General features: G+C 41.5%; 2 protein-coding genes across 6 annotated transcripts in view; one reads left to right on the top strand and one right to left on the bottom strand.

The window, feature by feature from the left end:
• LOC119745843 (zinc finger RNA-binding protein-like) overlaps window positions 1-27,329 on the bottom strand; it is a 39,889-nt gene extending 12,560 nt beyond the window's left edge. The window contains 13 exon segments of the mRNA XM_038222471.1: window positions 343-488; window positions 959-1,143; window positions 1,444-1,548; window positions 2,399-2,591; window positions 3,387-3,551; window positions 4,418-4,659; window positions 7,473-7,484; window positions 8,268-8,441; window positions 9,377-9,567; window positions 10,305-10,461; window positions 10,464-10,504; window positions 14,130-14,343; window positions 27,308-27,329. Coding sequence (XP_038078399.1) covers window positions 343-488; window positions 959-1,143; window positions 1,444-1,548; window positions 2,399-2,591; window positions 3,387-3,551; window positions 4,418-4,659; window positions 7,473-7,484; window positions 8,268-8,441; window positions 9,377-9,567; window positions 10,305-10,461; window positions 10,464-10,504; window positions 14,130-14,343; window positions 27,308-27,314 — 1,832 coding nt within the window. The 5' untranslated portion in view covers window positions 27,315-27,329.
• On the top strand, window positions 14,330-21,596 carry LOC119745845 (myogenesis-regulating glycosidase-like). Of its 5 annotated transcripts, none has more exons than XM_038222474.1 (3): window positions 14,330-14,430; window positions 15,481-15,573; window positions 17,614-21,596. In XM_038222474.1, exons 2-3 carry the CDS (start codon window positions 15,507-15,509, stop codon window positions 19,749-19,751), a joined length of 2,205 nt encoding a protein of 734 aa, XP_038078402.1. In that variant the 5' UTR covers window positions 14,330-14,430; window positions 15,481-15,506; the 3' UTR covers window positions 19,752-21,596. The 5 variants fall into 5 exon arrangements, with proteins under 5 accessions (XP_038078402.1, XP_038078400.1, XP_038078401.1 ...); XM_038222472.1 differs by lacking the exon at window positions 14,330-14,430 and adding an exon at window positions 14,574-14,915; XM_038222473.1 differs by lacking the exon at window positions 14,330-14,430 and adding an exon at window positions 14,574-14,933 and having other exon boundaries at window positions 15,483-15,573.
• Window positions 27,330-27,585: the final 256 nt, after the last annotated feature.

Genomic DNA, 27,585 nt, shown 5'->3' with positions numbered 1-27,585 from the left:
ACTATCCATAGACTTTGTACACAACCAAAGCAGTGGTGTCTGGATACTACTTTCTTTCCAACTTTGAAAGGGGGATGGGTACAGTATGGACTAGGAGCGCTTTACCTTGCCTGTCTTTGTGTGTTCTCAAAAAAAATTATAATCAATTTTTATATATAATGTATAAAGGCCTGTTCATATATCATGCAAAAAAAATTTGCTGCTGTGTCACAAATTCGCATTCATGTTCAGGCCGAGTTTTAACCAGCACACAAAACTCACAGCACACCAACAGCATGTTGTATTTTCATTGCTGAGACGGCACCTTCGCACTTTTCCTTTCTTTTTGTCTATCTTTCTCACCTGATCTCATCCTTCCAGCGGTTTTCCTCCTCCCGATGTCTCATGAACTCCTCCTTGGCAAACTGTCGCCTCATTTTCTCCTCCTGGGCCTTGCGAGTCCGAGAGGTCGGCTTCATGTCCACCTGGTAGCTGGGGTCCACTTTTTTCTGTGTTGGAAACGGAAGCAAGTGAATTTTGACATTCGAATGACAGCTCATTTCTTGATGCATAATTTGAAATGAGAAGTTGTGCTCCCTTCTTTTTCCCCAATGGGGTAGCTTGTCATTTGGTGGATTTTGAAAGTATGGTCCAGCCACAGCCAATTGCAATTTTAATAAATAGGACCAAATCTGAAGTCATACGTAATTTTCAACCAACTAAAAGCTGTCAAACCGCACGTCCATTTTGTTTCACAGCATGACGAGCTTGAATGAAATATCGGTTGGGTGACTGCTTTGACTTTTGTCAGGAATGACTAGTTTGTAGTATACTTCATCAATTATGGAAAAAACTACTGATGGCTAATTCTAAAAAGAGTGAATTTCAGTAAGTCTACTTCAAATCCTATTTATATAAAGGTGTTAGTAAATTTGCTTTCAAGAAATGTTCACTATTTCCTGAAAAATGCTAAACCTACCTTATACTGCAGACGATGGCGACGTCCCTTCATGTGCATATCCTTGGCGTTGGGATCGTTGAATTTACACTCACACAGCTTACAGTTGAAGCTGAGCAGCTTGCCTTCATCATTCTTAATCTCCTCGATGTAATCCTCTCCCACGGGGATGATCTCCTTCTCAAACTCCGCCATCTCGTCCTTGACTGAGGGGATTAAACATTGGGATTAATGGGATCAAGCAAATCTGAATACACTAAAAAATACGACGCATCCAGAATCCGCATCGTTCAGTCATCGCGAAGTTTTGAAAACAAGGTTCGTACTGTGACATGACGCGCACATGACGCGCAGCAGATACCGAGTGAGCGCACAGGGCGTGCAGTTTATGAAATACAGGATGTTCTCTGATTAACTGTCTTGGGTATTCATAAGGAGCTCGGAGCAAGGGGTTAGTGAAAGAACGCGCCATGCGCCAATGGAGTCGAGGCTGAAAATGCTGTTACCTTCAGCAGTAGCACCAGCAGTCTCTGCAGTGGCAGCACTAGTCTCCATCTTCACATCGGTCTTCTTGTCAGCCTCCAGGGTAGTGGAGGTCAACTTAGCACCCCCTACATGGGAAGATGACAGCATGCAAATTGAAGTTTCAGTGATACCTAATCATATCCCTCTACCCCTTTTTTAGAAATATTCAACATGGAGAACATGGTTTATTTCACTGATTAAAAAAAAAATACAGACATTACCGACTGATGGATCTTGTTGGATAGAGAGGATTGAAATTATTACTAATATATCACAACTAAAAGGTTTGTTTGGTTACTAAACAAAAAAGCCAGATTTCCTGTTCTATTCTGAAAAGCACATCAAGAATACTGGAGAGGGTTAACTATGGTGGTTCCTCTGCAGTTTTTTTTTCACTCTGGATTTGACTCTGGAACCATACCTCAGCGCTTTTTTTTTTTATACAAGAGCACGTGGTACAGAAACTACGGCTAATTCCTTGCAGTGACAAAATTGGGACATAAAGCCGAGGTAAAGGTTTTTTTCTCGTTTGGTTTATTCCTTTGTTTTTTAAGGTTGCACCATGAGCACCTATCCTTACCATGAGCACCTATCCTTACCATGAGCACATATCCTTACCACGAACACCTAGGTGGACATGTACACATTGTAAATGCTTATATTCGTATTTTAGAACCTGGAGCACATTGCATATAGATACTAGACATCAACAAAATTGTTAAGCACAGAAGCTGTTCGCTTAGCAAAAACAGGTCCCTTAACAAAATATGTCACAGGGCCTATATTGCCCATGGGGTGTAGATTGACTGGTTATCACCTTTTTGTGCTAAGTGCATACATTTGCCAAGCACTATTTTCTGCTTATCGGATCTAAAAACAAATTGCACCAAGTGTTGGACTTAAGCAGATTTAGGGTTGATGGGAATTCCAACTCACCAACAAATGTGATCTTTGGAGTGACTATTTTCTTGACCAGCGGTTTGGCTTTGGCAGCGGCGGCGCCCACGGTAGGGGCCGATGCTGCAGTCTTGCCTCCCATTGTCGGCGCAGCGGAGGAGGTGGCCGTGTTGATCTTGATGGGGTCCGAGGAGGGGATGGGCTTACCCATCTTGGTGTGGAGTTTCAGGACCTGGGGGAATAACACAGGTGCGTGGTAGAGATTGGCGATTGGACATGCTTCCACAAAACCCGAGTACAACAAAGTTTGCAATAAGCAACGTAAGTCTTCATGTAAACAGTTGTTCACCTATCCATTGTTAGAATTTGTAAAATACTGCTGTTCAGACCTTTGGATTATACCCACACATCTGTGTACGGCCCTATTTCAAGTTCGGCTCTTTCAGTTGAGAATAACACAGGACAGTTGAGAAAATGCAGCAAATGCTATCAAAATTGTTACGGATTTGGGAAACATTGTATCCTCTAAATCTTCAAAGTTAATAAAGTGTTGCCATCTTGCATGCACGTTGAGCAAACTCTGTAAACGTGACGTGCATGTTCACTTTGGTAATTCTGTTAGTCAAAGGTAGCCTTGCATCATCCCTACAACTTCATTTATGACCAACTCATGGTCCCTACCAAGTTAAGGCTTCCAATTAATTCACACCAACCCTTTTTTTTTAGTTGACGTCAAGGGACTGATGATAGATCACAACTACATCACGTATCCGGTCACAAGTAAATCACAAGTCTAATCACAGGTAACAGGGAATGAATAAAAAGGGAAGTTTTGTCACAGTTCATTTGAATAATTTGCGAGTTGAACTGGGACTGGATGACTACTGATAGACTTGTGATCCATCATGAGTGATACTTGTGTTCCATTATTACTACATCAAGGGCGTTTTTTGTGTTCGTTTTTTTCTGAGACACATCTAATTTGCACAGTTGAGACAGGAGATCTGAGACAATTTGTTTCTCTTACTTTCTGATGCTTAGCTCCGTTGAGATGAGCCTTGTAAGCATCCTGGCCCGTACAGGAGACATCACAGAGCTCACAGCGGAGGGCGATGCCCGGCCGGCCCGGTGCTTCCTTCTGGCTCTGCTCTTTCTTCTTGTGCTTCTGACCTTCCAGATGCTCCTTGTAGGTCTAGGATGGACAAAAGTAGGGAGGCGGTTAAAACATACCAGAACCTGTCCAAGTCTCCATATTGCACACTGGTCATCTGTAATGCTAACAGCTTTTGAAGTACAATGCCACATGAATCTTGCAGAATCCAATAAGAAGAACAAAAAGCATTTGTTTACATCTCATTTAGAACACTAAGATGTTAAAACGTCCTGTCTCTTGGCTCTTACAACACACAGAAGGTTAAGGGTTTGCTTGTCTACCTGAAACGAAACTATTTTGCAACATCATTCAATCTGCAACCATAACTCCTTGGGCATTTTCTGTGACCAAGTTCCATTTATCTTCAAGAATCTAATGCTATTCAGTTAATCTAGTGGCATGATCTCTGTACTTGGATCAAAATGGCAACATCAAATCCCCAAGTTTAGTGGCTGTGCTGTTCAGAATCAATCAAAATACTACAATGATAAAAGCAGAGGGTGAAACTGTACTAACAAAAACTAAACACATCACAGCCATTTTACATGTTACATACATGTGCTTAAGTTAGTAAACTTTCACCGTACAAAACTTGTTTGGACAAAGCTGATTAACCCTAACTTTATCAACTCCATCAAAATCCCCCCCCCCCACCCCCATTTGGGGGGATTTTGGCAGAAAATCATGTGTACCAAGTCCATCAAAATCCACCAGCACCAGTGGTGGATTTCAACGGATTTGGCCCTGAAGAAATGTGTGAAGCTGTGTGAGTGATGGATTTTGACGGACATGGTCTTCTACTTAGTAACAGCCAGTAGGGAGTTCGGGCCAACATTGTCTGACCCAAAGTTTCATACTCTGTCAAACTGAGCTGAGTGTGACTCGACAGATAGCGAGCTACCAACCTGGGGTCCAGCACAGCTGATCTTGCAGACCTCACAGTAGTGGATCTGGGGCTGCTTGGGCGGCATGCGGTCCTTCTTCTGCACAAACTTGTTCTGGGTGTAGTTGGGCTTGTTGTTGCCGCCCTTGAAGCCCCAGCTGGAGCCGCCCATCTTGCCCTGCTGCTGCTGCTGGTAGTAAGAACTGGCTGCAGAGTATACCAGGGAGTCATAGCTGGAATACGAATTGGCGGCTGCTGCGGCAGCTGTGATGGGAAAAATTACGGACATTCTTGACCCTAACCTTCCCAGATCCTCCAAAATCCCCTTTGCAAAATGGGAGGATTTTGCAGGATTGAGGCTATTTGGCAAAAGTGTGTGGCTCATTTTGGAGGGTCGCCGGACCTTACGTTGTTTATTCAATTTAGGCGTAGAGGCGTAGATTATACTTGAAATCCTCTGCACTGCTCCAGGATGTCACTGGCTCTGCCTCATTACACTACATTGGAAGATTGAGGCTGGAAGAAATTGTTGCATTCAGGCAATTGGAGGATTTTGCAGGATTGCGGTTGCATCGTAGCAACAATGCCTAGGGAGTTAGGTTTAAATTATGAACGTAACAGTCATATTAAAATTTTTATAGACGATTAGCTTAGATCTTTGCGTAAGAGCCAAATATTTCCACCCAATGATGCCGGCTAAAGAAGCAGAGCCAATATTTTAGCTCAAACGTCATAACATACCGTTTTAATTCCGTTTTTACGATGGCTTTTAATACCAAACTTGAAGAGTTTCGGCAAATTTTTTGTTATTCCGTGAATAAACGAGTATGAAAACAATTTAAAATGTTTGTTTGATAAAACAACTGAAAAATAAAAGGTGACTGCAAGGGCTCTACTTGGTTTACAAAAATCTCTCTATGAAATCCCAATGTGAGATGTGGAAAACTCCACGTTCATCATTGATTCTTTTAATTTTATATATATTATATATTTTTTAACCAGCAATAACCATAACCCACCTCACTCCTCCAAAATCCTCCTGGCGGTTTTGGAGGATTCTAGAAGATTGAGGATGAATGGTGATTGAATCAAATGAGGATTCTGGAGGATTGAGGATGAGTGGTGATTGAAGCACATGAGGATTTTGGAGGATTGAGGATGGAAGGATTTTGGAGGATTGAGGATGAAATGCATTTTGAGGCAGGACTGTCTGATGATTTTTAAGGATTTAGGCATTGGTTATCCTTCATTTAAACATGAGTGCAAAATTTTGGGCTGAGGAGGATTTTGGAGGATTGACGATGAATGCATTTTGAGGCAGGACTGTCTGACAATTTTGAAGAATTTAGGTGCTGTTGCAAAATTTTGGAGGACTTTGGAGGATGGAGGATGGTTCTTAGCAAAAAGGGCCTACAATCCCGGCCAAAATGGTTGGGACACTTGGAAATAACCTTAGCCTCCAACGGTCACCAACTCCCCCGCTCCCCCGGTCAATGTTGTTCTCTTCAGCGGATGGAGCACACACCGCGCAATGAGAGACAACATTGAGCGGGGGCTGGGGGGTTGGGGGCCCAGCGAGATTTGGCCAGGATTGTAGGTTAGGGATAACCAGCAATTTGACAAAACCTTTAAAAAGAAGCATGTGCACACACGCGTGCACACACGCATGCTTGGGGACGAAAATATTGGTTGAGGATGCAAGTGGGATTGAGGATGGTTCCTAGCCAATATGGCCTAGGGTGTTGGGGTTAAGACTCCCCTGTTTACAAAGTACAGACAGTGCAACCAGTAACAATATGTAGAGGCAATCCACTCACTACTGTGACTGTGAAAGACATGTCAGCATTCAATCCGAATATGGGCAGGAAATCAAAGGAGGGAAATCAAAGGACAAAAACTTAAAAGAATTTTAGCTAATGCTACACTGAACACTGAACACAAGCTGATGTTTGCAAAATTGGGGAAAAAATCACAAAAAAGAGCATTTCACAACAATTTGTACAAACAAATCGGATCCATCATTCGGATAAATGAAGATTTCATTTCTTATTTTGCTCGAGTATCTTTGACCGATTCTGGTTTAAGATACAATCATGACCAACACATTAGATTGCAATACATGAGATATGAAAGCAAAGTTAGTTTAAAAACAATCTGAACAGATCAAAAAAGCATCCGGAGTTGATGTGCAGCAACATTTCACAACCTTTTTCTCTTTAAGCACCCCCCCCCCCATCTCCCCAAAACGGCCAATGGAAAACAGAATAAAGTAAACAATTTCAAACACCCTTCAACGAAATGCAGCACTGCGGTCCTTTTGTTTCATACTTGGGCAAAGTGTCAAAACTGAAAGTGATATTGCAAAAACTTGGATCAAAACTTCAGCGAACTGAAAACAAAAACGCAACAGCTGGCAAAAAACCAACAAGACAAAACACATCCAAGTGGGCAACAAATGGTACATCATGGACAAGGCTTCAGCAACAGGAATTGGCAAGAACAAGAATGTGTTGAAAAGGAACTGCACATTTTTCCAAGCAATGATTCTATTCTTGTGCGGGGGGGGGGGGGGGGGGGGGGGGGATTGTTGAATTTACCAGTGAAACTTTAACAGACCAAAACATTATGCCAAAGCGATTGCCAAAACCTCTAATTCTAATTCACAAAACGTCGGACAGTTGGGGCTGGCTCATTTAAAGCACATGATTTGACAGTTTTCATATAGGCACATGCAGCCATGCACTAGGTTGTGAAAAGATTGACAAAATCTTTTTAAGAAAAAATTTGACTTGATAAAAGTAAGTGTCACACAGCGTTTGCCACGACAAAATTGCTTCAATAACAGAAAACTTCAACATACATTGGTTGACAAATGATACAAATGCCAACCGGCAAAACCAAAAAATGAGAAAACACCAATGATTTACAAAGCTTTATAAACAAAAAAAAGCTGGCACTGATTGCTTTTGGAAAGTGCGCTGGCTCACAACTTGTAGTGGGGAAGCCAAATCTACTACAACAATTTCATGCAAGGCGTAAGAAACTGATCAACGGTTATATGTCACCTGTTAATTTACCTGGCTCCTTGGCTGATTGTATCAATTGAGATGGTGAGGAATGCATGAGAAATGGACAAGGGGAAATGGAGAAAAGAAATCAAATTGTAGGAATGGTCAGAAGTTACATGAAAGAACCTTCGAGCTAGGCATTTTTTTTTAAATAACGGGAAGCACCCCCTGCCTTTTTTTCACTTCAATAAAGACTTTGTGAACAATCTGTCCCTTTTTTAAGTTGTGAAACGGATATGGGTATGACCATGGGTATGACCATGGGTATGTGGATTTATACAGGAATACTGTATTCTCGTCTTATAATGGTTTTGAGATAAGCACAGTCCCCACACATTCCAATGAATGAAGAAGTTATCGTGAACATGTTGGTTGGGAAATGCTCCAACCTGGCAAATGTCACCCAATCCCACAAAATGAGTCTTTAGAAGAATTTTTCGGTAAATTATGTTTTAACCTGCACTAAAAGCCCATAATTTACTCTTACTTTTTGTTTATCACTCAGGTTGATATCTTAATACGTACAGAAACATGTGGGCGAAAATGTTTTTGGTCTCTATTTGACTTATACTTTGTAGGATTTTGTTCAAAGGCCTATTGCTCAAAAGTAGCACTGGCGACTTATGCCTCATTTTGTTGGGTTGATCAGATACAATTTCTTGAAAAAAAATTTGCTCCCCAAGAACTTGACTTAATTTCTAGATTCAACTTGTATCATTGTGCCCGACTTTAACCAAATACATGCTGTATTGTATAGACAGCAGTCATCCATAGGAGTATAATCTGACACAATCATGAACTTACCAGTGTAGGAGGTTGTGGCCGGGGTGTTCGCGTACGTTGGAGTCGTGGTTTGAGGGGCATACGCGTAGGTCACAACCGTCTTGGTCTGCGCGGGCTTCTGGACAGCAGCTTGGTGGTGGGTGGTGTAGGCCGATGCTGAGCCAGTGTTGGGGTACGCCGTCTGTTTGGTTGCAGCTGTAGAAAGAGAACACACAAAACATTTATTCTTGACCCTGACCCTCATCAAACCTCAAAAATTATCCAGGCATCTTTGGCAGACTTGGGAAAATTGAGGCTACCTGCTTTATATGCATGCATTGATATTGGAGGATGCATTGCGTCAAGGTCTTCACCTATACCTGGTGCTGTTTATGCCTAGTCATGTGCAAATTGAGGCAGTTGAAGGATTTTGGAGGACTCAGGATGCACTACAAAGGCCTTAGGGGTTAGGGTTAATAAAAAAATGTTGGCCACCTAAAACCTGTTGCAATGTACAACGACTACCCTTTACAAGCATGCAACTGGGAATTTAGGGGAAAAAAACGAGGAAACTCCAAACCACACGAGACTTTGTACAGTGTATTTCAATTTGTAATGGCATTCATGAGAAGTTAAAAACGAGGAAATCAGTGGATCCGAGGATCTTTAACACTCTTTTGAGGAGCTAAGTTTTGACCCTCCTGCAGTCTGAGAAGACACAGACAGCTAACAAAAATCAATCTTCTTCCTGTGTCATGCCTTAATTCACAGGCTAGCCACCAACAATCTGATCATTTTTCTGGTAGGCACTGTGATGGTCAAATTCCATCAACAGACAAAAGCAAGTATCTGGTAGGTACCGGTACAGCTGGCTTATCAATCAAAGCATAACTTATCAAGTTACATAATTGGTCACAGCCAGTTAATACTGCGTCATGAAGGCAGGGAGAACTTGAACGATATAAACGGTCAATTGATTTGTTTCGACTGTTGGGAAAGCGTTGTTGGATTTGCCAGCCAGAGATGGAGAAAGTTAATTAATGTACTGAAATGAGAAACCAAAATGCTGAATATCAAAACTTGAAGTAGATTACGTGCTAAGACACCCATTTCAAATACCTTGGCAGAAAAACACACCGAGTATTACTTACCTGTCTTGCCATACTTGTTGGCTTGTTGGTAGTAGGAATCGGTGGCCGTCTGCTGAGCCTGAGGCTGCTGATAGTAGGACTGCTTCTCGTAGGACGTGGCAGCCGGGGTAGACTGCACGTAGTTGTATGACTCACGATAGGTTTGGGACGTCGCGGGTGAGGGTGTTTGGGCATCCTGACGCTGTTGGGTGCTGTATGATTAAAGTGCACAAAAATACAATACATTCAGAGAGTGAAATTTTTGTCAAGCATCAAGCGTTTACTGATCATTTACCACCTAAAATACCAATGGGATCAGTACAACCTTAAAATGAGAGCGCTTTCTAAGTGGAACAGCTCAAAATAGATTGTGCTGCTTGATTTTGTTTCTCAAATACGTTGACAATGATTACAGCATCAAATCCCCAGCTCAGAGTCAAGCCCATTCTTGGAATAAGCATTGAAGATTAGAAGGATTGTATGGCAAGCCAGCAAAAGGTGTAACATTTGCAATGACACTTTGATATAGGAAATCTCTCTACGTAATGTTTGTGTGGTTCTGAGAAGAACATTTTGGGAAGTACGCTCTGCCAGTCTTAAAAGAGGCTTTCTGTCACATTGTATCACAGCATAAACATATTTACATAAGTATTGTCATCCAGCCGACCCCAGTGGTCGAGTGGTATGACATCAGCACTAGTAAGCAGGTCGTTGTGGGTTCGAGTCCCACCAAGTTTTTTCACAATCCCTCAGGACCACACTGAATATACAGCATTTATATGTCGGTGAAGGGCAAACTCAATATTGAACTGATTGAAAATCACCCTGACGCAAATTTCATCTTATGAACAGCATTGTTATCCAGCTGAAATGCAAGGCCGCATTAAACAGTTTGTAAATTCTATTATTTTATTTGACCAATGGCATGAGCCAACAGCCTAGAACTCACCCATAGCCATACTGCCCCGTCTGATGTGTAGCTGCCACAGTCGCGTACCCCGTCTCGTAGCCAGAGGCTGCCTGGGTTTGTCTAGGGGTGGCCGTGGAGGCGTAGGTAGTCTGGTGGGCGGCTACAGGAGTTGCTGCCTGATAGACGTGCCCTGTTTGGGTTGGGCCGTGTGCTGGGCATAGCCACTCTGCTGTGGTTGGCTAGAAAAGCAATGTTTAAGAATTCATTTGACTTATTTGCTGAGAAGAAAAAAGTAAAAAATGTTCTTTTGACAACAAAATACATCCATTTAATTGTGGCTGAATGTGGCATCTGATATTGACACAATACATAGATGTGAAATTGCCTTCAACAAGGCAAAACAAGAGTAACATTATTTTCCTTTTTGAGTCGTACTGCGCAGAGGTCTAAAAACCTGGACATCAGGCTAGTTTATGGGCTATACCGGAAAGAATGTTGGTAAAAAATGTTGCAACCTGACGCCACTTCCGCGATTGTGTACAAAGTCTATGGAGACTCAAGGAAATTAAGTATTTCTTAACAAAAATTGGAAATATTTCTCAGTGCCAGATTCATGTCTTATCATCATTTTTTGCAATGAATGACCTTCATTGAGATGATATAGGCCTATGATAGTATGATGAAACAAGTCAGGTGTGTTTACAAACACAAATGCCCCGCAACCGTGACTGTTCCCATGACATAACACCACTCTTTTAACATCAACTTACATGTACCTTGGTCACATGGAACGTTCATTAATTGACAGCATTAGTGTCTTCTGTAGGTTTTATATGAATTAATCCCTAATCCCTATGATCTCAGAATAAATACAAGATTTCTATTGTTTTAGCCACTGTGACCTTGACCCTTGACCTTTCGGCCCCAAATGCAATAGGCTTCTTAGGACTGCCAAGGACAATCCACAAACCAAATTTGAAGTTCATATGTAAAGTATATCTCAAGTTATCACGCTGACAAAATTTCTTTTGTTTCAGCCACTGTGACCTTGACCTTTGACCTTTCGGCCCCAAATGCAATAGGCTTCTTAGGATTACCAAGAACAATACACACACCAAATTTGAAGTTCATATGTAAAGTATTTCTCAAGTTATCGCGCTGACAAAATTTCTTTTGTTTTAGCCACTGTGAACTTGACCCTTGACCTTTTGGCCCCAAATGCAATAGGCTTCTTAGGATTACCAAGAACAATCCACAAACCAAATTTGAAGTTCATATGTTAAGTATTTCTCAAGTTATCGCGCTGACAAGATTTCTATTGTTTTAGCCACTGTGAACTTGACCCTTGACCTTTCGGCCCCAAATGCAATAGGCTTCTTAGGATTACCAAGAACAATCCACAAACCAAATTTGAAGTTCATATGTTAAGTATTTCTCAAGTTATCGCGCTGACACGATTTATCCGGACCCACACACCCACCCACCCACCCATACTTGTTTCACATGACTAGTGTGGACTTTCCATTGCTTTCGTGTAGTTAAGAAAAACCAGTGAAAAAACTCATTTTTCTCAAACTGTGAAAACTCTTTCAACCCAATTTTTTTTCTATGATTCCCTTTAGTGTTTCTCTTCATTCTGCTACAGATAAACCTAACCAAAAATGCCTCTAAACCTGTTTTCCAGAAATGGGGAAACACTGTGTGGACGTGGGCAAGTCCACACAACGTCGGTGCTACCTACATTATGTGGACGTCTTTTGTTCGGAAGTCCACACTGCGTATGTAAGACAAGCTCACCCACCCATACTTGTTTCACATGACTAGTGTGGACTTTCCATTGCTTTCGTGTAGTTAAGAAAAACCAGTGAAAAAACTCATTTTTCTCAAACTGTGAAAAATCTTTCAACCCAATTTTTTTTCTATGATTCCCTTTAGTGTTTCTCTTCATTCTGCTACAGATAAACCTAACCCAAAAATGCCTCTAAACCTGTTTTCCAGAAATGGGGAAACACTGTGTGGACGTGGGGTAAGTCCACACAACGTCGGTGCTACCTACATTATGTGGACGTCTTTTGTTCGGAAGTCCACACTGCGTATGTAAGACAAACTCACACACACACCCACACACCCACCCACCCACGGAAGGACAAGGCGGAAACAGTATGCCCCTTCGGCTTCGCCGCGGGGCATAAAAAGTGGGGAAAGAATTCCATACTGGGCCACCACTCAGACCTCAAAGTCTATGGGCCATGACAGAGAAAGTTTTAAGTATTTTAAGAATTTTTGCACTCCTTAAATAGTGCTTCTTCATCAGGTGGCCCAGTATGGAACTCTTTCCAAAAGTGGCGTCAGGTTGCAACATTTTTTCCAAATGTTGCAAACTGACACCACTTTTTTCTTCATATATCTCAATGCTCAATAAAGGTCAGTCATTGCAAAGCAGTTTCTTCATGATACATGTGATAAGACTCTCCATAGACAGTTTTGTTTTCTTGGCACAATTTCAGAATACCCCCGCCACTCAATCTATCCACCTCGTAAGTCGTAGCCGGCTACGGAGTCATGGTTGATTGCCCTCAATAAACCTTCTAAATCTAAGCGCTACTTGTATGTACTATGCGTCATGCTCCACTGCACTCCCACTCCGTATTCGCGTAGCTGCCAACAGGGTAGTTGGTTTGGACATAATTTTTTCAGCAACTCCCATTCCTTTTGTGTTGCTTCGTTCTCAAGCATATTCAAGGGGACTCCCACTCCGTATCCGCGTAGCCGGCAACAGGGTGGTTGGTTTGGACTTAGAATTTTTTCAACAACTCCCATTTTTTGTGTTGCTTCGTTCTCAAATAATGGACCCCCACTCAGTATCCACGTAGCTGGCATGGACTTGAATTGTTTCTTTTGCAGTGATTCCAACCTCGTAGCCAGAGATTTTAGGGGTGTATTCCGAGTGGCGGGGTATTCTGCAATTACTCCGTTTTCTTGACTTCTTGACCCTCCATAGACAGTTTTGTTTTCTTGACTCTCCATAGACTTTGTACACAACCGCTGAAGTGGCGTGTCTGGACCTACATTCTTGCCGCTAAACCTGATGCCTAGTTTTTAAACGCAGTGGCTATCGTTACGGCAGCCGTAACGCATTTCCCATTTTCTATCGTTACGGTAGTACTGCAACTTTTATAAAAACATGCGAAGAAAATATAAAATGAGAAGGAAAAAACGTTATGAAATTCGGACTTTATTTCCCTTTTAAAAAAAATCCTCCAAAGCCTCAGGTTAGAAAAGGAAAAAAATTTGAGTGCAAAACTGAGATGCGAACACGCAACCTCGCGGTGCAAAATCCTACCCTCTATCGACTGAGCTGTCGCACTGCTCGCTAAAACGTGGGGAAACAAATAATTATATACATGCGTGCGTATCAAAAAAGTATCGTAGAGGGCGCTAAACAACGGCTGCCGTAACGATAGCCATGATTGATAGCCACTTCGATTAACTAAAAGACCACAACATTTTAATTATTTTAACAAGTATTGGAGCAGGAAATTCAGCACAACCTGATAGTGATAAATAAAAGGGAATAATATGTCAATGAAATACATGAACATTTGGAGAGGGCGGGTTTGTTTTAGGCCCCCTACCTGTTCCTTCCTGCTGCCGCGGCGGACCCGCTCAGACGCGAGCACACAGAGAAAGCGCGCATTGCAATAGCGTGCATGCATAGCTAGCATTATTTCTCGACCATCGGGAACTGAGTAGAATGCCAAATTCGAGCATTATTAATCACACAAATTTCCCATGACTAAGATCAAATTGAACTGCAGATATTACTGCTTTTGCAAATCATCTTTTCAACAACCACTGACTTACGTGTACTGTGTACCGCCATGAGTAAAACCGAAGTAGTTCTGAGATGCCATGATGTATTCCTCACTCGACACGAGAGAAAAATATGGCGTCACCGGCTGCGTGCGCGTGCGCGCTTGCACATGCACAAAGTTATGGACGGCAAAACCACGTGTTATTTGCATACGGAAACTACCGAACAAATCCGGTGCTGTCCGGTGTCTGTACATCACGTCAACTGTACAACACAATTCGCATGAAAGAAAAAAGGGTGAAATTCGCGAATAAAGCAACAGCTGGAAAATGTCTCACTTTTCGTGTGGAGGTAACATGTTTTTGATCACTTCTGTAACAAGTATACAAAAGTTGTATTTTCATTGGGTTTTTTTTTTTACACACACTAGCTGGTTGACCATGGAGGAAGGAATAGTCCAATGTTTCTTTGCAATTTGCTTTGCACTTAATTCGAACATTCGAAACAGTTATCTTCATGATTTTTAACGCAATCGATCAAGAAAAAATACAATACACACGTGCATGTTTATTTTTTTAATTATGTACCACTGTACTTGAAATATAAAATTGGCGAGCTTTTAAGAAAAACATTTATAAGATGGAAATTTTTTTCTTAAGAAGAACATTATTAAATTTGTATTTTAGGCGTTCCGCCTTTACCCAAAATTACACTGGTACTTTGCTATCCAATGTTGCTTCATGCATGGAACCAGTGACACTATTGACAGCATTAACACAAGATTCACTTCACCCATGTAATGATTCACCTGACTTGAAGTCCGGATCTGACTTGAAGTCCGGATCTGACTTGAGGTAAAAATGTAGTCTTGTTCTTGGGTTCACGAAACTAATAATATATCATAATACAATTGTGCCGATGATTGAATATAGTGAGGTTACAGTTGCATTTTTTGTCGTTAGTTTTTATGGTTTTCACGCCTTACCTGCCGATCGAGTCATGCACCAACTTGTGGGCGGAGTCGGCATCAGTGCATGTGCAAATGAGACAAGATTAACAAATTCTAACCTCCATCATCATGCGCCATATCCATTGAGGTTCTGGAAAAAAATCAGTCAATCTGTGTACATGATGACATCTAATGAGGTCTGTTTGTTTTATGTCATATTTACTCCGTCATTACGTATGAAGTTGGAGATAGTGCCACTGCCAGCTCATCTGTCAAGTGTCATGTCTGTGATATATCATGAATGCATGAATTATCACTACATGATTACATCAACTGGAAAAATTGGGTGAGAACTTCGTCATACTCTTTACTGTGGTCACAACTTGTCTTTGTAATTATTACTTGAATTGAAGTTTCATTATTTTCTCATCATTTGTCGCTCTTGTTTTGAGAGGTGAGAATGCAGTAGGTCCTCATCATGGATGACTACGATGATAAACTCATTGAACTGGATAAAGTCACCGGAGCTGATGGATGCACCACTGGTGAGGAGGTAGTCTAGGGGCTAGACGTTGCTTGTGTGATTACCTTCCGCCGCGATAACCCGCTGTATACGGGACTGAAAATGGACGGTAATTACCTGCAGAATTCACGCATGTGTGCTAGTTCCCCCCATTTTTCGGGGGGGGGGGGAGGGGGAGATTCCAGGAGATGCCCTAGACGTTGCTACCGACAAATCCGTGTGCGATATTGGTTGGTCGTGATAGCACCCTCTTGCAGCAACGGGTTATCACGGCGGCGGGTTATCGTGTATCAAACCATGCAACATCTAGCCCCTAGACTAGTATTAGGAGGACGAACTTGTTCTCGTTGAAGTTCCTTTCTTGTGAAAAACATTTTAAATTTAGCAAAACATTGTCTTTCTAAACTCAGGCCAAGTAAAAAAATAGATATAAAAAGGTTTCTCGTACAGGCTTTTTTTAAAAGGGAAGGAAGGGGCCATTTGTTCCCCCTAAGGCCAAAAAAAAGAGTCTCCGGTTTCTGGTATGCGCGCGCGTCGCCGTAGCCATGCGCGTCGGCAAAATGAAAAGAAAAAAAAATTTCAATAAAAGATGATGTCTCAAAACCACCAAACTCACTGGTTTGACTGGAATCCTGCTGCTGCACAATTTCAACGTGTTTTTAGATGGGGTTATGATCGAGAATAAGCTTTATGTGGCCTCTCTGAACTCCCATATATTTGCACTAAGTTTAGTCGGGCACCATTTTGCAGTCATCCGCCGACATTTGAAGCAAAAAAAAACAGGTAAAAAAAAAAAGCCGCATCGCCGCACCACTTTTTGGGCAAGCTCCTTACCAGAAACCAGAGACTTTTTTTTTTGGCCTAAGATGGCGGATTGCAAAGACGGTGGATGGATTCTGCCATTTTCTCAACTGATACTTTAGTTTCCGAAGATTCTGGAGTTGCATACATGGCAACAATTATGCTGGGGAAAAAAAAGAAAAAAGAATTTGAAAAAAAAAAGAAGCTGGCAGGAAAAGGAAGCGGGCGGGGTTGAGAAACTGGCTTCTTGTTTACTTGGCCCAATCCAGTAGTAGTTACACTAACAGCCCAGGCCTGAGCCAGCCTGGTGGGAAGGGGGGGGGGAAGTGGACCTTTACAGTACTATCACTGCGTCACCTTCCACCCTCAAACCATGTTTTATTTGTAGAGTGTACATGTCACAGCTTCTATAACCTCAATTCCCATTATTACCACTTAGATGTTCTGTCAAATCCTAACAAACACAACCTGAACAATATCATCATTGAAGTCATCATCATAATTGCAATCGTTATAACAATAGGTTCGTTCTTCATGTTTTAATTTCTTGTTGAAGTATTTGATATGGATCTTGGCCCATTACAGAGCATCCTCATGTTAGCATTAAGTAACTCACACATTGAAAATTACACAAAAAAATAGTATTACTCATTAAATTTACAAGCCGACTTCACATAAAATTTTATACAAAAAGTTTTAGAACAGTACAGTTACAATACACCTTGATACTATAACATTATTGCAAGAGCTCTGTACAAGATGAGGAAATAATAACACCAAGCTGGAAGAAGAATGGACTGTATATAATGGATCTGCTTTGTCGCAGACTCGCAGTGCAGTTGATGGTTCTGTTCTGGTTAAAACTAACATACAAAACACTCCAATGCTTTGCTTTGCGTTAACATTATCATCTACCTTTTTCCTATTAGCATGCTGTTCATTGGCAACCAGATCCACTCACACTTTGCTTTGCTTCCCCACTTGTTTCTTACAGATCTCAAACGTTTGGATGCAAAACATCTGTAGTGCTCATGTTTTTGTGAAAGTATTCCCACTCATTCCCAAGCTCAATAACTGACCACCCTGCTAACATTCTGGCCTCTGCTGTGGATACTTGACAACAAATACATGCTTCATCTAACTGAGATTTAACAACTGAGCCTTAACTGAGCTTGATTCACATCATAGTCTGCAAACATGTTACAAGTGCGGGAGAACTCTGAACCTAATGTTAATGCTCACACTTCCTTGTTGGTGACAGGGGGTGCGCCATCACCCATGGCTTCCACATCTCAAGTCGTCGTTGACGCCGAGGGGAACGGATCCATCTCCCTAGAGGTGCCTAGCATTGACCACCACGAGGTCAAGAAGCGGACAAAAGCCACCGTTGATCCAAACAAAGTGGACATTGCCAAGCCCTTAAGAATCTTGAAGAAGCCTCGCGAGATCAAACTCAAGATCAGCATCATCTTTCTCTTCTGTCTCATTGTTGCTTCAACCACCTGCATCCTGGTGCTTTACGTCGAGGAGCCTTTGCATTACAAGGTCGGCAATGCCATGTTCTACGCGGTTTCCAGGGAGTTTGATGTCCATCTTAATGGTGCCAACATCACGAGGGGACTTATCGGGATGAACCTGCCGGACATGTTGCCATCATCGTGTGACCCTTTCGACTCACAGAACCTGTGTTTGGAGTACCCGGACATTGCAAGATTGCTGATTCACGTGGAGCAGCTTTCAGGGATGGACTGCTACAACTTAACCTGGGAGGCTCTGTCTCACGATCTTGTTCACCGAGACTGCTACAGCTTTGAAAATATCCACTGGTACGGGGGAGGTGTATCAGCCAATCAGCAGTGGCCGCTGGAGAAGATGAACCAATCACGTGCACCGTTTGTTTCCGGCCATAAGACAAACAGTTTTGGACCAGTCGTGGAACGCTTCTGGCTTGCCTCACATGGAGTTGGGATAAGGGTTAATGACGAGTCGCCTCTGTTTGTCAGCATCAATGAAGACGATCAAAAACTTTGTTTTGAGGCTACATACCATGACTCGCCTTTTCCAAATCCTAAAGAGGAGTTGCCCAAGCTGCAATACACTTTGTGTGCTGCTGTCGACATGCCATCGGTCCATCAAAAGATGATGGACAAATTCAGTAAGAAGCTACGAGCTGTGCCCCAGCAAGCTTTATCAAAGAGCCCCATGTGGTCTGTGCCTGCATGTTCAAGAAAAAGCACTTTTAATGAGACGACCCTTTTGCAGTTCGCAAGTGCTATTCGCGACAGCAAATTGGGGGCAAACTCTCTGGAAATCCAATGTGATTATACCACCAGTGAAGGAGATGTAGCGTTTGATGCAGAAAGATTCTCAAACATAGCCACAACCATTTCACGGATCCGGGACTTTGGAATGGACGTGGCCGTGGGAATTACTCTCTTCATGAACACCGACTCCAAGGCCTTCCAGGAAGGTCTCCGGAATCAGTACTTGGTAGAAGATCCTAGATCACAAGTTCCGGGACTCACCAAATGGAAGGACGGTGTCGCAGGTCTCCTAGATGTCACCAGCAGCAATGCCACGTCTTGGTTCCTTAGTCAACTGAAGACTCTCCAGAATACCTCTGGGGTCAGCTTCTTTACCTTCGACTATGGTCAAGTCAGTTACCTCCCAGTCGAGTTCCAAACCATGGAGGATCTCAGGAACCCTTGTACATTCACACAGCGTTATGTGGAACTTGCTGATAAGACCAACGGTCCTGTCATCATGCGTTCTGCTTTCCAGTCCCAAGACATTCCATTTATTGTGCAAACCATTCCAAAGACGTCAGTCTGGGGTTATGAAAACGGGTTGAAATCTCTCATTCCTACAGTATTAACTCTGAGCATTCTCGGATATCCATTTACCATGCCGGATCTAGAGGTCAGAGGGCAACATTACGACCCCTCGTGTTTCGTGGATTGTCTTCCGGATAAAGAGTTCCTCCTTCGATGGCTTGGGGTCATCGCGTTCTTTCCCGCCATGAAAATCAACGTCCCCATCTGGGAGTACGATCAGGAAACAGTCAACATCGCGGACCAGTTCATCAAATTCCACCAGGAAACCATCGCTCCTTTGGTGGTAAAGGTCGCCACAGAAAGTGGAAACACAACAGCGACTGTCATCCGGCCTCTGTGGTGGACTGCCTCGTCTGACCCGGTCGCCCAAAGCATGGACTCCGAGTTCTTGATTGGTAATGACATGCTAGTAGCACCTGTCTTAGACCTTGGACTTGTGAAGCGACAGGTGTATTTACCTGAAGGGAAGTGGGTGGATCAGCTTCATGGGACAACTGTCAACGGCGGTGCATGGGTTGAATGTGAAGCCTCGCTTAATCAGGTGCCCTATTTTACTAGGGCATGAGGCATCGTTTTTGATTGATTCATGCTTGAATCAATTCAAAGACTGTTGTTTTTCTCCAGTTCGTCACTTTGTCAAATCAAGGGTTTCCTTATTTGCACGTCAAATCCATGAGAGGCTCAGCACAAAAAGTTAGCACATCTTTATTGGTCAATATAATGGAAATAATAATGGAAACGAGCTTTCATGCTCGAAATTTTTTTTTAATGACTCGTAAATGATTGAGTTATTATTCCAGTTAATTGATTTAAAAAAATAATAATAGTTACTCAAACCTATGAATATTCAAACCCCTCATGAATTTGATTTGTAAAAAGTAACAAACAAGGATTGTGACTGATTTTCCTTGGAGAAATGTATGGACTTTTGTAAAACTATTTGGTAATGTCTCTGGCGAAGGCTAGTGTAAATTCTTTGGGAATTTGGGGTATTAGCAGAGGAATTTCTTGATGAGAGTACATTGTACGTGTAGAGTGATGTCACATGTTTTTTTGGTCACAAAAAAAAAACGATCAGAATGATAAAAGATGCATACTTTGCAGTAAACAGTAACACTGGACTGGTTTGAATGATGTCACCAAGCACCAAATGTCCATATTCTAGACCTGTTTACTTTAATTACTGGGAAGTAAATCATCCATGTACTTATTTACAAGAATGTTAAGAAACATGTACATAGTAATTTGGTCACATGCGCAACACACCTTATCTTTTGTATTGCGAAGGATAGTCTGTACATAATACATGTATATTTATGTGATTCATAGTCAGTTAAATGTTGGGCATGTACATTTACTACCCTCGCAGAGTCGCAGTCTTAACCACATCCAAAATCTCTCCAAATTTGCATTTGAGAATCACAACATCTGTCAAAAACTGAAGGGTTGTAAAGTATCAAGTACGTTTTCCAAAGTAGGAAGGTTATCAAAATCAAGCACTAAAGTAGAGAAACCAGACAGAAGGTTTAATGTATGGAGTGCCCTCTGGCCTCGAGTGCTTTCAGTCTAAAGTTGAACCAATCAGTTTTATCACCTGTTGAGTAACAAGGCTGGACGAAAATTACTTAACTGCAAAAGAATTGTGTTGGGGAGGATTGTGGGGGTTCTGTAATGTCTACCAATTGTGTTTTATCAAATGAATATGACAAAACTTGACATGAGATATGTCCCCACAAGCACACAATAATCAGTGTATTGAATATTTTATTCTTATTGGTCACAATGGTGAAGAATCCAGGTTTGCTTTGCTTTCCATCTACATATTCGTTTTCCACATGTGCATTTGTAGCTGGGACATCATGTTTTATTACTGTACACATACATGTACATGTACGTACATATTGTACAATGTTCAGTTATGCATTAAAAAGGCTATTCAAATACATCAATTTGTACATGTACATGTACTCGGCTGTAACTGTTGGCACACCGCATACTTAAATACTGTGAATTTTATCCGTCTTTTGAATGTAGTTGTTGACTACAACTGGTAAATGTTCTGTGTGCAAGTAAGGGGATTCTGTATAAACAAATACATGTACACAGTTTTATTTTAGTCATAAATGCACATTCAATATTTCATGAAGTGAAGTAACTAGGCTTACATGGATGTATTTGGCTTAAATATTTTGTCTCGATGGATTTTGTTTATGATGGTCAAAAATATTGATGAGCATACATATGGAAATAAATAGCATGTACATAGCAAGTTATATATCATAACTTCCCATTGACAAAAAAAAAATTTAAAGATATTGGGATTGTACATTTGTGTGTTTAACAACTAATTAACAATACTTGCTTTGAGGAACCTTTTTGTCCTTCCAGAGAATAAACACTTTGAAACCAACACCCACCTTCATTATTAATGTAGGTTACAATGTTGTGGTCGCCTCCATCACAAGTCCGTCACAAGTAAACGAGACGAACAATAACAAAGGAAAAATGCCTTTGTCACAGCTCATTAAAGCCAGAGTCCATCATTTGCAGCTATCCAAAAAGTGACTGGCGTAACTATTGTTGAAAAACATACTTGGTTGAAAGATAAGGGGACTAAACTCCCTGTGGAATTATTCTTTCTGGCAAGCTGTCATTTTGAAGAAATCAACAAAAGAAGGCCTTTCTAACGGTGCTTCTTAAGAAGCACCGTAGGAAATTCAAATTAGTAGTTCGTTTTGTTATTTGGCGAAGTGCGCACAAGCATTGGCACGACGCACACGCGCGCGCGCGGTTGCTATAATTCATCGAATCGGTGCGCGACATCGCGTAGCTGCGATCGGCTAGTGAAAATGTGTCTCGGACGCTGGATTCATGCCCAATTCAAAATATGATTTGGCAACTTTTGATTTGAAATCGAGATTGTAGAATGTTGTTTTTCTCAAAAAATGCAGCTGAAGCTAAGCTGAAACTTCATCAGATTGGTTGTTCAGCATCCTTCTTTAGATATTTTAGGCACTTTGGTTGCTTCAAACGAACAAAATGTACAAACTACAAATGATGGACTATACCTTTAATACAGTTATATTGCGCAAATTCTTTGATCGAATGCACATCACAATTATTATCCAGGCTGTTCATCAGGAATGGGACCATTATTTTCTGCAGCAGCTCGAGATCAGCGCATTTTGGTCTACCTTCACAGGTACCCATTGATACTCCTGGGTGCAGAGAGACAATCGTAGTAAAGTGCCTTGTCCAAGAGCACAAGCACCCATGTTCCCCGTCGGGGTTCGAACCCATGAACCATAGCACATGAGTCGAACACCATAACCATTGGACCACAGCGTCCCACATTTGTGTAGCTTGTGAGATGACTTATGAGATGCAACGGATGACTTGTGATGGACTTGTGATGGCCACACTAGGTGGGTGCGGACATCCAGGAATTTGTTACATTGGCTTTAATATCTAGCTCCAAAACCTATGTTCTTGAAACTCATTGGTCCGCGAGTCTCGAGTGCCAAATGGTAACAAATGGCAACCGAAGAAAACTGGTGTGCAGATGAACATTGTTTTCATCGGTTGACGTCCCGCCCCGCACCTACACTGGACTAGGCAGGATAAATGTGACGTACTGTGGCAAAATGAGGAATGTCCCCCAAAACCATGTTTTGAGTAATCAATGCCTGATACACTAGAAATTTCATGTGGAAATCAATATGTTTTTTTTCTTATTTTTTGCGTATTTTTTTTCAAAGCCATTTTTCTCGAAATGAGGTTGGCGGAGTTCAGCGGGACACTGTTGAAGTTTCTGTGGCATACATGTACCTTTGCAATGAATTAAGCTACATAAATAAATTTGGTATCATGTGAAAGCCAATGATTTGCACTTAAACATGATGTACATAACTTGAAAAGTCAAAGTTGGGGGTTAAAAAGTGGGGGTTATTCCTCATTATGATATGGCAGGTCACAAATATCTTGACAACAGGTCCATTTTAGTACGTATGCATTATAATATACATGTATATAATAATTGTAGACATGATAAATGTGGAATACCTTAAACATTCGGACATTATACTGTGTGCTTTACCTCCAATGTTTAATTGAGCTCAATATGAATGTGTGTGCAAGCTAATCTTCTGTACAAAGCACTTTCAAGTGTTTGGTACAAATTTTAACATAGCAGGGGTAAAAAAAATATATATTGTACAGACATTTTTTGATTTATGTAAAAGATCTTTATTGCTTACATATTATTACAAACAAATTTGTATAAGTAAATTTTTATTAACACTTTATTTAGAATTTGGTTAGATTTTCTCTGTCTAACATTTAAAATGTGTGGGATCTACATTTTAATTAACTGTCTGTTAGGTTCTATTTAGTTCTTGTTGATACATGATTGTTATAGAATTTTATTTTGTCATTGAAATATTGTCAGCATCTGTCTTTCTACCCAAAGGCCTGTAAAGCATACAATAATGTTAGGGGAGTTATAATTACACCATAGAGCTATATTAAATTACTAGAGCGCTAATCGCCATTCTGCGTGCGGAGACGCTTTGAAGCCGTCCTGGGCGCAGACATTTTGAATTCATGTGCGTGTTTGTAGAACATAATGAAATTAGATGGATTGAATTTTGAAAGTGTACTCTACATGCAACGCGCAAGTAGAGCACACGCAAACAACTTAAGCGCGTCATTGACGGTTCAAAAAACGTGATGGCAAAAAGCATCTGCAGCGAATACGCGCATGTGTTTCGCTGTTTGCGTAGAGCAAAATGACACGCTCATTTGCTGATCGTGCGTTTCGGTTTTGGGCGTATTGGCTTCGATAACGCACGCAGATAATAGCCGTACAAAAGCCGTACAAAATTTCCAGGTCTCCATAGGTTTGTGCACAAACATGGATGCGCCCAGCAGGCATTACTTTGTACACGAAGTTAGCGCTCTAGTAATTTAATATAGCTCTATGAATTACACACACTGGCATGGAGTTCTGAACTTTCTAAAGTTACATGTAAATATTATGTAAGCATGCGAGCTTCATTGTGTGTTGCATTATTGGACTTCAACTGGGTGTTTACATGTACATGAACAATGATCACAGGGGAGAAGTTCAAACTTCACTTCCTTGAATTTCCACATATACCGTAATTTCCTGCGGATAAGACGCGTCTTATCTGACTTTCTAGACCACAAAAACATCACTGCGCCTTATCTACAGGTGCGCCTTATCTGGTGTCGCTTGAGTTCAAAGTGACAGTCTTTGTGTGAAGAATTCTTTCAATGCCGCAATCAATAATGCGGTCAACCGAGGCTCAACTCTCCAGACATTGTGACCGTATTTTCATTCCAACAATGCCGCGATGTGTTGATCCCCCATGATCGTGCTTTCCTTCCAACAATGCCGCAATGCGTTGATCCCCCTTTAATAGTGATCGTGCTTTCGTTCCAACAATGCCGTCATACAAACGTTTTTCTTTGTGGCCGTTTTTTCATTCCGAAAATGCTGCAATCAGAATTACTTAAACGTTTGGAAATCGCATTCACTCAAATTCTATTGTGTGAACGTTGAGGGTGTTTATTGTACAGGATATCTTCGAAGTCTGCAAGCCTGAAGATCAAGATGAAAACAGTGCGAGTCGGTAAAAGCGGCTCAGGAAAGCGTACTTCCGGCCCGAGCGCCATGTTATGCATACAGAGACCGCGCGAACCTCAGTGCACGTGTGGCCGAACATTTTGTAGAAACACGCTGCGGTGTATCATCAAGTCCGAGCGGTAAAATCTCGTTAAAATATATATTTCAATGGACAAATACATACACAGAGAAGAGAGATCACGTTCTGAGAATTAATTTGCGGAAATTCTCTTTCTCCACCGATGTATGTTATTTTCTACGATCCAAATTCGTCCTGATACGCTACTGTAGTCATGCACGGAACATCATGGTCCGGTACCGTATGTAGGCCGTAGTCACTGGTTCCTGGCCCACATCATAGCTTTGATTCTGTAAGCATGCGATGGGAACCAACGAATACTGATGGCACTGCTGCCGCACGGAACATCGTACAGCGGCATGGCTTCGACGACGTGCATCACAAATGCGTCAGAATTACAGGCCTTTTCGTCAAGATTTAGCGTGTCAAGATGAAATAATATCGTGTAAACGATTATGTTGTGCATGCAAATGGCGTGTGTAATATTACTGTGCGTATCGGCGGCTGAAAATGTGATCGGCAATTTGTTTTCTGTGTACGGTGAGTAATTATACTGACACTGTGACAGCTCGGTTACTTCTCCCACGCGGTCTGGGTAAATTTTCCCGTGTCGAAAGTCCAAGTGCGGACAGTGGTCACATTTGACCATTTCTCATTTTACTATCGTCTCGGTAAAACCTTCCAAAAAAAAAGTCCAGTGCGGACACGGCTTAATTCATCCTCCGAATAGTGTGATCGTTCTAAGGCAACACAATGGCCCCTTTGTGGCGATGTACCGACACCGGGTGACGCCTGGTGTTCTTCTGTGTGCGGTCAAACATGCGTCTTATGGGGCGGTGCGCCTTATCTGTTGGCGTTTGATTTTTTTTGGGGTGATTTTAGGGACCTGCGCCTTATCCGCCGCGCGCCTTATCCGCAGGAAATTACGGTAGCGTGTGAATTAGGGCTGTGCAAACGGAACCAGGTACCCGAGTACCCGACCACTGGTGTCAGGAACTGGTTCCAGATTATGGGATCGGGTACCCGTAACCAACTTTACAAATTACTCGGTAACTTCTCAGGCAATTAAAAAGGCAGATTTTGAATGCCATTTGTGGGGAATGTTCCAAATGAAAACCCGGCTACATGGAAAACCAAAACAGATTAAATGCTTATGTGTGTTTTAATGCGCAACAGATGGCGCTTGCAAAGTTGCAGTTGACATTGTAAAGCTATAAAGCCCTTCAGACAACTTCAGATTTGATAAAAACTACTTCAATAGGGTACCCGGTTCCCGTATAAATGCACACCACTATTGTGAATGGGAGCCATATAGTCCCCGTGTAATACATGTAATGTGGATAATGGGTGCATATGGACACTACTCTTGAGTGTACTTTAATTTTATAAGGCCAGTATATGAAATGACATTCCAAAAATTGTGTTCCTCTTCTTGTAATGTGGCCGCCAGAATGGAGCATGAGAAATGTGAAATAATTGTTTGACCTTCTAAAGAAGACATACTTGTAATAGTACTCTTTATGTTGCCCTTGTTTATGTGGACGGTTACATTAAAGATGCATTACCCGTGCTATTTTCAAGTTTCACCTCGAAAAATATAAAATTTGTTTTTTCCATTGCTGTTTTCTGAGGAATAAAAAAGTTACTCACATTTGAATAAGACACCAAAAGAAAAAAAATCACAGACGTTTAGTAAAGCACATGGAAAGATTTCCATATACGAAGTTCACTAATTTTCCTCTGTATTGACTAACAAGCCCCCAGATAGCAATCTCATGTCATCAAAGTCAATTTGAGCAGTGAGAAAATACAAGCATTTTCTTAGAAAACACTTAAAATTTTTCAGTCCAATCTCATAGGGTTTGTACACAGGGTGTTGAGTGAACTTCGTATATGGAAATCTTTCCAAGCCCTTATTCAGAGGGTTGCAGACGCCCAAAATCGAAATAAATCTTTCTTTTTTTCATTAAAACAAAACATACTAAATTGTACATTTGATTGAAAACTCATTGGGTATGCAACTTTAAGAGTAAATCAAGGGCAGGATAGAATCCTCAGAATTTTTCCAATACAAGTATACATACATGTACATGTATATACCATTTTGATTGTGCTGTGTGATGTCTAGACTTAAGTAACATTTGAGGCTTTGCATGGTGGAGATACTAAATAATGAAAGGTTTGCGGAAACACCATGTGCGAATAATTTCTCAACTAAGAGAATGGTTCTGAAAAGAACCAGAGGTATAAACTCGACGTTCCGGTCAGTATGCTCTGACCGTCTTCAGGAGACGGTCAGAAGACGGTCAGAGCATACTCACCGGAACGTCGAGTTTATACCTCTGCAACCATTCTCTTAGTTGAGAAATTATTCGCACATGGTGTTTCCGCAAACCTTTCATTATTTATGTCTAGACTTGTTTATGAGACCCAAATTTGGTGCTTATTTAGTTATTATACAACGCCTGAATCAATCCCTGCTTCTGATTGGTGGGTCGTTGATCACATGTCGTGGAATTATTCATCCCAACCCACGACCCGGCTGCACCACAAAAACAGAACTTTCATTGCATGGTCACATGATTGGTGGCTCTGTCGAATCAGATGAAAAGGATTTATTCAGGTGTTGTATACAACAAATAATGAATGTTTCACATTCGTGCAATGGAAAGA

The sequence above is a fragment of the Patiria miniata genome, unplaced genomic scaffold, assembly GCF_015706575.1.
Source record: "Patiria miniata isolate m_02_andy unplaced genomic scaffold, ASM1570657v1 HiC_scaffold_7, whole genome shotgun sequence".
NCBI lineage: Eukaryota > Metazoa > Echinodermata > Asteroidea > Valvatida > Asterinidae > Patiria > Patiria miniata.
The sequence above is the reverse complement of the archived record's forward strand: the minus strand, read 5'-3'. Positions and strand labels throughout refer to the sequence as shown.